The sequence below is a fragment of the Phyllostomus discolor genome, chromosome 3 (genome assembly GCF_004126475.2).
Source record: "Phyllostomus discolor isolate MPI-MPIP mPhyDis1 chromosome 3, mPhyDis1.pri.v3, whole genome shotgun sequence".
NCBI lineage: Eukaryota > Metazoa > Chordata > Mammalia > Chiroptera > Phyllostomidae > Phyllostomus > Phyllostomus discolor.
In genome coordinates this window covers 94,079,623-94,089,800 of record NC_040905.2, presented here as the reverse complement: position 1 = coordinate 94,089,800, position 10,178 = coordinate 94,079,623, and the positions used below count along the sequence as shown (strand labels likewise).

The window sequence follows — 10,178 nt, the reverse complement described above, 5'->3', positions numbered from 1 at the left end:
GCCTCCCCACCCCCAGCTGCAGCCCACCTGTCTGCCTCCCTAGCAACACAGTCAACTCCTGCCTTGAGGAGGTGACCACCAGTACCTGCATTTATCCTTTTAAAGTTGACAGCTGAGCATGCACTTCAGCGTGGCCCCAGCTCTGAGAAAAGAACAGCTAGGACTCCAACCATGGCCTCCAACTCAAGTCTGACCTCGGCAGCTGCTGCTCCATGTTCAACAGCAAAGTCTGCGTGAAAGAAAGGCTGGGATTCCTCGATTGGGGCAGCCTGAGTCTGAGGGCAGCTGAGAAATATCAACGCACGTGGGAGAAAGGCAGGTGTGGGTTCCCCGGGGAGGGGCGAGCTCCTGGGGCCCAATCACAGGGCCGGGTGGGTGCTGGGGTGATGGCTGCCTTGCAGAGCCAGCGCTGGGCGCTGCCCCAAGGCCATCTGGCCGGGTCTGTCCCTCCAGCAGGCTGCAGTCAGACCGAGGCACCGGGCCGGTTCTGATGCAGCGACTGTGAGAGCAGGGCCCTCAGAACCGCGGGAACAGCTCCCGCTGCAGGAGCGGGGGCCCGGGGGTGATGTGAGAGAACGGTGTGCATGGTCCCAAATGCAGCCCGCGCTCTCGCTGTGGGCAGGCGGAATGCTGGGCACAGAGCACCGTCCCGCGGCTCCCAGCATCCACCTGGCCGGTCACGCTGACCACAGGACCTGTTTCCTGAACACACGAAAATAGTGGCCAACCTCATTCGAGAAACCAGAATGGTCACACCACGACTCTGAGTGTCTGGAGTTGGCCTGTATGAGCGGCAGGCGAGGTGACTTTTCGTAGCGTACGTCAGGTTTTGCATGCCAGTAGGAGCCATCCCTCTGTCCCTGCTGGCCTGCACGTCTGGCAGGGGCTTGGGGCGGAAGATGGAGACCAGGCACCCAGGGAACAGCTGTCCCCTGGCAGGGATGGCGGTGGCCACCAAGTGACGAGAGTCCCCTCACCTCTTGGGCAGCACCTTTCACTCAGGCTCTGTGCCGGCTGTGGCTGCTGACCGCAAACACGTGAGCGAGCAGTCTGAGTGAGAAGAGAGAACGGTCAGAGCTGGCCTGTGGCCACATCACTGGAGTGTCTCTGACACGCTCCCTGGAGTGAGGAGCCCAGAGCTGCAAACGCTGACTTGATGCAGGAACATGACCCATCATAGCAACCGAGCTAATGGCACAGGTTTATCTGGGTGAAATGCCGGGAGGGGCTGGGGGCGAGGGGCCAAGAGCTGACACAGGACACGCGCTGTCCACAGCGGACAAGCATGGAAAGGGCCTGGTGGCAGCAGAGGCACCCGGCCGGGAACTCCCGTTGCCCACAGAGAACACGCCGCACCGCGCTGGCAGGCAGACCCAGCCCGGCTGGGAGACACTGAGTTTTAGGACAAACCCAAAGATGTCCCTCATCAGACCCTGGTTACTGTGTCCAAGGTGGAGGTAGTCCTTGCACCGGAATCTTAGTTCTGTCACTTGGTAGGAAACTTGATAACCATCCCTACGTCAGCAGAGGCCCCTCACCTCCCCATCACCTGCTGCCCCCGACACTCGGGGCTGCTCGCCCTCCACAGCTCAGGACGTGCGCACGGCGTGTGTTCACCAGGCACTGGTTACTGCTCCTCACCGCCGGGGCAGTGTGGTACTGGGCCCATCGGGAGTTCAGGAAGGAAAATGACACATTGTTTTGAACTTCTATTTCAAGTTTATGGAAAAGCTTTGCTGTAAACACAAGAACTAGTCCCCCACTGTGGGGCAGAAGCCCAAATAAGGGGCCCTGGGGCCGAGCCCCCAGGTACCACAGCGCTGGCTCTTGCTGCCTTGGGTCACAGCAAGGACGCCTGCTCAGCGGCGACCCCACTTTAAGCGGCAGCCCCCTTGACATCAGCCGTCTCCTGCTTTTCCCCCGCAGCCCACCCAACACCCAACATACTTTGCGTTCTGCTTGTTTACTGTACACTTCGCCCCCTAAAATGTAAGTGGAATGAGGTCTGCTCACAGAAATTCCGTTACCACGGGCCCCCGTGTGAGCAACAGCCCCCGGCACGCACGGGCACACAGTGAGCTTGTGGACGAGTGAGCCGGAGGAAGGGACGCAGGCAGGCAGTGAGCAAGCCCCCAGTTTGTGACATGGTCACCAGCTATTTTTACACCTGTTTCCTTCCAGCTGAACTGTGTGTGGGAGTAGGCTGTTCAGAAAATAGTTTTCCAGCAGGACTGTCTTTTACAGTATTTTTCACTGGCTTCTAATAGCCTATCGAAAGCCTTGTTTTTGAAAGCTAATTTCTATAAATGATCAGGTAAAATAAAGACATCCATAGCTCTTAAAAATAAAAAGGCAGAAAATAGACTTTATTTCCAAAACAGTTTTTTAAATATTTTTTTAAAGAGTAAGACAAGTTACATTGTTAACTCAAATGCTTTTCACAACTCTGACTCTGTCTTCTCCGAGGCCGGCGCTCCGGCCAAGCTTCTGCGGGGTGTGCCCTGCGCCCTCGGCCCACGAGGACCTGGCCCACGAGGACCTGGCCGACCTCCCTCCTGCGGGGGCTCCTCCTCGCTCCCAGGCCAGGCACCGGGAACAGTTACAAGGTTGGCGACAGCTGCGAGCCCATGTGGTACCAAGCTGGCGCCCACCCGGTATTTTCGGGGGGAATCCCTACCCAAGGAAAGGATTCCGGCACGTGTCCCAGTGGTGACCCGGCTGTGGGCAGCTGACCGGAAATGCTGAGTGGAAGGGGGACCTGAATGACAAAACCAGGCCACAGCCAGGCCAGCTCCCTCGGCCAGGCGGGGCTCACCCGGGTGCACACGCCCAGCCTGCCCAGAGGCCCACTGAGGGCTCCGCCCCGCTGGGCTGCAGGGGCTCCAGCGCCCCTCCTGAGCACTGCGCTCCCTCAGGCCTCCTGGAAAGAGCAAACAAAATGGCATGCCATGGGAGCTAAGATTTCCTAAAACCAGTCTCTTGGGCCAGAAGTGACACCAGAAAGTGCCCTGTGTTCCCTGGAAAGAGCTGAGATGTTCTAATTATCCTCGCCCTGCTGGGGCCACACGGCCCTGGGACTCGACTGCCTGTAGACCAGCCTGATCAAGGCAGCCGTCACGTGTGAATTCAGCAGGGCTCCCCTTGAGCAGGCACCGCGGCCCAGGCCCACCATGTGTAGCTCCTAGGGGCTGCAGGAGCAAGTGCCATACATGATGAAGGGCTCTGACCCTCACTGCGCCCCATCAAACCCCGCTGGCTGCCTCTGCTACGCAGTCCGAGTGGTTCTGAGGCCAGGGCCAGGCTCAAGCGGGCCAGGCGGGAGATTCAGACGAATGACTTGGCTAGAGTCACCATGTGATCCACACCACATGCCATGTCCACAGGCTCCCCGGGCATCGTCACCTGAAAAACAAGACCCAGCACAGGGTGAGGGGAAGCAGCCAGTGGGGAGTCAGGCAGGTTGGGAGGTGGCCTCACCCGGGCCTGATCCTGGCCCCGCCCCGGCTCCCTCCCCGGCAGTGGGGATACTTAGGAGGCGTCAACACAACCCCCAAGGAAAGGGCCCTCCCGATGCCCCACCTCGTCACCAGCAGCCGTACTGCTCACGCCCACCCCCCCAAGGGGCCACGCGGGCACGCGCACGAAGCCTGAGTGCACGCCCCGCAGAGTCAGACCCCTCTGAGCGGGGCCCCGCCAGAGGACAACACTGGTTCTCAAGCCAGGTGTTCAGTGACCTTTCCTAGTGGTCCCCACCCTGCCCATGAGAAGGGCTTCAGAAACCCTTTCTCCTGCTTTCAGGGTCCACTCTGGGAACGCGGCCTCCCCCTGGCCCAGTGTCTTTACCCACTTTGCCCACCAGTTCCAGACACGGGCACGCGAGTCACGTGTGCCCTCAGGGAGGGAGGTTCACTGTGTCTCAGAAGGCGCCCAAGGCCTGGCCAGCGGTCCTGCCGACTGTGCCCATCCACGCAGACGACATTTCACCACAGGAAGGCCCACTCCCACGACGGCAGCGGGCAGTCTCCTGGGGTAAGGGGGCTCCAGCCCGGCTGCCTGTAAAATGCCTCACTGTTCCGAAGCATGGCCTTGGAACTGGGTGTTGTGCCCACGCCAGTTCTCCAGAAAAGGGGCACTTTTCTTTCTCTTATTTTATATTATTATTGTTTTGAATAGACAATACATTCACATGCCTACGATATAAAACACGCAATGAAAAAGGATAACAAGGCATCAAAGACGTCTTACTAGTGCCCGGCATCCCCGGCCTCATCCCACCTTCCCTCTGACATGGAACTACTGTCAACTGGTTTCTCGTCGTCCTTCCAGAGGTTCCCGGTGCAAACAGAAGCGAATGCCACGCACACTGTGTCCTTGGACGCAAACATGAAGACAGCGCACCTGCACCACCTACTCCGGAGGCCTCAGCCAGGAACAATGCTGCTCTTCCGACAGATCCCAATCCCGCCACCCTGCCCTGGTGGCAGTGCCCAGCCCAGCAGTGTGACAGCTGGAAAGGGGACCTGTGACGGCCTGTGGAGTGTACTGAGCTTAAGAGGGGGAAAGCCTAATCCAGATGGCCTGGCCTAAAAGCCCAGAGCCCTGGAGCCTGGTGCCTCTGGCGTGGGAGAGGAGTCCATTAAGGACTCCTGGCCACAAACAAATGAACGCTAGAAACCAAGCTGGGCTTCCCACCACCCCTCCCTAAACAAACGTCTTTAGTGAAACCTATTAGAGAAATCACTAAACGAATGAGAAGCAGTGCCCAGTTCATCGCAAAGGCTCATGGATGCAGAGCGTCCAGGACGGCCGGGGATGCAGAGGGACACGGGCTGCCTCCGTGGTGACTGGGAGTAGGTGAACTCCTAGCAACCTCCCCAGGCCATCAGAGCACATGTCCTCTACCACTGCTGGAGAAGCGCCCCTCCCCACCCTCACCTGCAGCCGAGCTGAGGCACTTTCGCACTTCTGCCCTTGTTCCCCACGTGCTCTGGCCATTAGTGCCCAAAGCAGAGTAAACCACTTGGCCTCGGTTTACTCACCAGGACAGTGGTCTTGGCCGAGGAGGGCGGGCGCGCGGTCTTGGCCCCTGAGCCCTCCCTCTGTGGGGCAGCAGGAGGCTCGCAGTCCCTGAACTGAGTGCCGAAGAATGCCCTCAGCCATACTGTGTTTTTGTCCTCATCAAGATCAACAGGAATTTCTAAACCAGCTTACACTCACATTATTGCAAAAGGCAACAGGTCTAAAAACCAAAAGCACATTTACCCCGAGTGACTTAAAAGTTGAAGCAGACTCAGTTGAGGAACACCTCTCCCCACACGTACTGTTCCTAAAACAGGCGCCCACCAGGTGAAGAGCAGGGGAAGGTGAGAAGCAGCGCCAACCTGGGGCTGTGACGGGGCCCAGCCGACTCGCAGCCTCCCTGATACGCTGGCTCTGAAATTCCCTTCCCGGCACCGAGTGGGCAGGCTGAGAAAGGCAGCGAGCAAGCGCGGTCTGCAGGGATGGGTGCCCAGCTCCCACACTGCACCTCCCTCCCGGCCGTGGGAACCACCGAGGCCTGGGGCTGCTGAGGAGGTCACTCACGTAAGAAAGAGGCCTGGAAGTCAGAGGGTTTCCCAGCTTGTGCTCCCAAACCCACCCTGGTGCTGACCAGAGGGGCTCATGATGAGGTTCCCAAATTCACATCGCAGCCCCACCCAGAATGCCTAGGAGATGGGCCAGCCCCTTCGACTCCTAAAATCAGCGCCCACAGGTGTGCACTGTGGGGGAGGAGCCCGACCGTCACAGGCCATTCTGAGGATTCGAGAACAGAGGCAGAGCCCCCAGTGCACTATCGGTCCACCGTCCCCTCCGAAAGGCTGCATGACTGGGGAGAGCGGGCGCTCTTCCCAGGGCTGGAAGGTGGAGGCCATGCACAAACCTCCCGTAGCAGCCTGTCCCCACACTGCAGTGCTGCCTTTGAGGTCAGAGGGTCCTGCAAAAGCCAGATGACCCCGAGCAGTGTGTCAGCCTCTACACACGCCCTTCCCTTGTCCTCGGGGGACCCTGGATCTCCAGCTCAGGCCCTCACAGAGGACAGGCACTGCTGTGAGGAGACTGGCGTCTCACAGCCAGACACACCTGAGTCTGAACCTCGGCTCTGCTTACGAGATGTGCGACCTTGAAGAAATCACTGAATCTTTTGAGCTCTGAGCATCAATGTGTAGTAGCAAAACATCCTGAACAGCTTCCGGAAGGAGTGGTTTAAATCAGGTGGCTTGGATGTCACTACCTGGGCCTACACACTGAGAGAAAAGCGCAGGTTCTGTGAGTCCCAGGATAACTAGTTAGTACCTTTGTAGGAGCCACAAATGAGACTTTACTCTTTTTTTCTTTCTCGAGATACTTTAAAAATGATGCAACACAGCCCCCGCTGAAGATTAATAACAAAATAGAGTTTCTTAAAGATTAAAAACTTCCTGAAATGTTTTTAAGTGAGTATAACAGAAGAGACAGGAGCAAGGTCCAGCTACTCAACTGCAGGCCCATCGCATCTTTAAGGGACCCAGCCTGGCTGACCCGAGACCCGGCTCCTCCGCCACCCCGTCCCGGGCCTCGGTCTGGCACCTGCAGGAGTGGGAGGGCCAGGCTGTCAGGGCTCAGCACCTTCCTCCCGAGCCCCCTCCTTCTCCCACCGCCCAACCCCAACCAAAAGGTGGCAGGGAACAAGGCAGCTGCACAAACAGTGAGGGCTCCACACACGTACAAGAGGGAGGACAAGGGCCTGGCAGAAAGCAGCCGAGGATCCTTTCCCTGACGGCACAGAGGCAGAGGACGACACTCCCAGAGGGAGGCTGGGTGAGCACGGAGTCGGGGAAGGGGGTCTGGTCTGAATGGCGAGTGGTGTTGGTGCCAGCAGCCAGCTGCACCCAGCTTCCCAGCAGGGCCCAGAGGTAGCTAGCCATTCCAATAAGGAAAATACTGTCAGATTTCAAATCGTATTTCATGCCGTCCTTGTATCCTCACTACCATCTGGAGGAAATGAAGGCAGGTGGGGAGCCCCTAGTCACAGCAGTCATTCGTCCACAACCCCAGTGCTTTATTACTCCCTAAGCTTCCCCTCGGAAAGGCCTTTTTGGGGGGGCACCAGTTCAAAAGAGGGCAGTAAGGAACCACCAAGAAAACAAGTAGGATGTCTAAATTCTCGTATTACCTGCGGCACCATCCACTGCCCACCAATTGATTCTCCATTCCTCACACGTCACGATATTTCCAGGGAACAGGCCAGTGAGCACCAACCAGCTTGGGAACAGCTCTGGTGCACAACCATTTTTTCCCTAACAAGTTTCAAGTCTCCGTTTTGACCTATTCTGTTAGAAACTGCACCTACTGTGTTTATAAAGGAGTCAGGGCCTGCTAAGTTCACAAGGAGCCAGGAGAGTCAGCAGCCGAGGGAAGAGCCAGTGGAAACAAGCCCCTAAAATACCAAAGAGCCCCAAAACATTTTGCAGTGGGTTTTGGACAGACAAATCCTTATTTAAATTATACATATCTTTTGCATTTTTACATGTGTTTTTAAAAGATACTTCATACAACTTCAAAACACATTATTAAAATCAAACTTTAAAAAATGCTTAGGCATATGCACACTCACACACACACTTCTGCACATGCAGAAACCATCTCTGGAGGGCACGCCAGACACCAGTGCTGGTGGCTGCCCTGATACAAGACGTGGGACACTCTTCTTCATAGTACACTTTGAACCAAGGCCATGTGTTCTATGTTCAAAAAGATAGCCTTCGCCCTGGCTGACGTAGCTCAGTGGATTGAGCGCAGACTGCAAACCAAAGCATCGCAGGTTCAATTCCCAGTCAGGGCACATGCCTGGGTTGCAGGCCATGGCCCCCAGCAACCGCACATGGATGTTTCTCTCTCTCTTTCTCCCTCCCTTCCCTCTCTAAAAAAAAATAAATACAATCTTAAAAAAAAAAGATGGCATTTTTTTTAGAACTTAAAAAACTTAGTAAACAACACTAAGATAAACTATAATTGAAGAAGTTCCCCTTTAATTTTGAAATGAGCCTTGTTGTCTAATTGCATCCTCCCCCTAAGGGAAACCTTTGCTTTTTCACTTTGGTGGCTGTGGTAAAGCATTCTAAATATTAAACATCCTGCTTTCTTTTAAATTCACTGTAAACACTCCTCTGCATGGCCTCGGCAAATAGCCCCTGGCATGCCAGCTTCTTCATTTCAAACCTCTCCCCATCACAGTGTCTGGAGCCTCACAGCACCCAGTCTGTAGCCAGTTATCTCAGAGCTGCCTCTGTTTCCCTGCTCCACATGCCTAAGGGCAGCCTGCGATGAGGCTGCTTCCAGGGCACCAGAACCCCACACAGGCTATTCATTCCCTCCCCCTGCTCATCGACAGGCTCCAGGAAGGAGAGAATCGGCTCCTTGCCTGAGTGGCCTCACCTGATTCCCCAGAGCAGGAGGAGGAAGGCAGCCATGACCCCAGCAGTGGGGCAGTCCCGGGGACCCAGCACTGGCCCAGCTGCACCGGGGACACTACTGCCACATCAGGTGAATCCACCCTGTGGACCTGCCCTCCAGTCCACCCAGTCCAGTCTTACCCTCCATGGGAAATACTGGTCTTCCAGGCGGCCGATTCCCAGGCACCCTCGAATGTTCTTACCCCACACAAACAGCTCTCCTTTGTCTGCAAAGAAAGAAAGACAGTGGCTTGGTTGGGACTGGACCAAGGGCAAGTCTCCAAGAAGAGTCATGAGAACAGGCTTTCTAGGACCTGGTACAAACAGAGCCCAATGATAAACTTCAGCTTCTGCCAGAGTAATGCTTTCTTTTGAAGGGAAAAGCATACAGCCCCCATACTGAAAACTCACCCAAGCCCAGACTGACACTGTGTCCATCACATGGGAGATGAATCCATGCACAGAGCAGTGGGCCAAAGCGGCTCCCACTCACAGCCCACTCTGCTCGCCCCGATGCACTGCCCTTCGCCCACAGCTATGTCCAACCAAACCCCACCCTCCACAAATCCTGAAATCTGAGCATCCTCAAAGTAGGATGACTGACATCCAATGCCTGGGCTTCCATTTCTCAGGAGTATTCAGTCAAGTGACACACAGTGATTGGGACCTCTTTGGGCCAGACCTATGCCTGTGTGACTAAAGCATTATGGTTCCTGCCCTCAGGGGACTAGTCGAACAGACAGAAATAAACAAATGATCCAACCAATACATACACGCTTACAGACTGTAAGAAGTGCGGAGAAGGGAAAGGAGAGGGTGCTACTGAGGACAGCCCAGGAGAAAGCATCTAGGCCCGGGCTCTGGGAATGCCTGCCAGGGACCCAGACCTGGCAGGGCAGCCTCCACAACCCAGCCTTCAGTTCCTACTTCCATCCACAGCAGCTGTGGGCGCTCCTCGGAGCAGAGGCCCATTCGGCCACCCGCATCTGGCAAGCAGAAGGAGAAAAGCCATGGAAAAGTCAGGACTAAAATAATATGGGCTGATTAAATAAGGAGTCCTTTTGTCACGAGACTTCAGAGCCCCTCTGGTCTGACCATCACCCTTAGTCTTCCACCCTCAGATTTTACGTGTTTAACGGAACAATTCAGTCTGGCCCCAAAATATTTGCAGATTTCAGGGTAACCTAAGCAACTCCAACTCCCAGCTGGCCATATGCAGATGCCGGACACAGAGACAGAGCAGCCCGAGCTCTGATGCTCCCTCTACTGAGGGGCACAGCTGGCTCCTGGAGGGTGGCTGTTGCATCTTGGGAGAAAGCTACAGAGCAGCGATTCTCAACCTTTTCATCTCGTGGTACACATACACTAATTGCTAAAATTTGTGGCCCATCAAAAAATATATTTTTGCCAGTATGACAAAAGAACAGGTATAATTTTTATTTACAGAAAAAAAAATAATAATAGTAATTACCTACCATTTTTGTTCCAAAGTGACTTTTTAAAATATCAGGTACCTACACTTATACATAAGGATTTCTGGTACCAAGAATTAACCAATCAGATGCAAACTTATGCAATGTGCCCAGTAAGATGAAACTCAATTATAGGATCTATATATTTATGGTTTAAGACAGGGCATTCACACCAGATGGCTATTGTTGTGTTGGCTGCTGTCATTTTTTTATTTGACAGTCTAAGGGGAAGGAG

The 10,178-nt window shown here is 55.1% G+C and overlaps 1 protein-coding gene across 2 annotated transcripts in view; it reads right to left on the bottom strand.

Moving 5' to 3' along the window:
• Positions 1-2,397: 2,397 nt before the first annotated feature.
• The window catches only part of RCC1L (RCC1 like), a 37,565-nt gene continuing 29,784 nt past the window's right edge, over positions 2,398-10,178 (bottom strand). For both annotated transcript variants that reach the window (XM_028517604.2, XM_036020848.1), the window contains 2 exons: positions 8,613-8,698; positions 2,398-3,402 (listed from right to left, as the gene is read on the bottom strand). In XM_028517604.2, the coding sequence (XP_028373405.1) occupies positions 3,325-3,402; positions 8,613-8,698 (164 nt within the window). In that variant the 3' untranslated portion in view covers positions 2,398-3,324. The remainder of the gene's footprint in view (positions 3,403-8,612; positions 8,699-10,178) is intronic.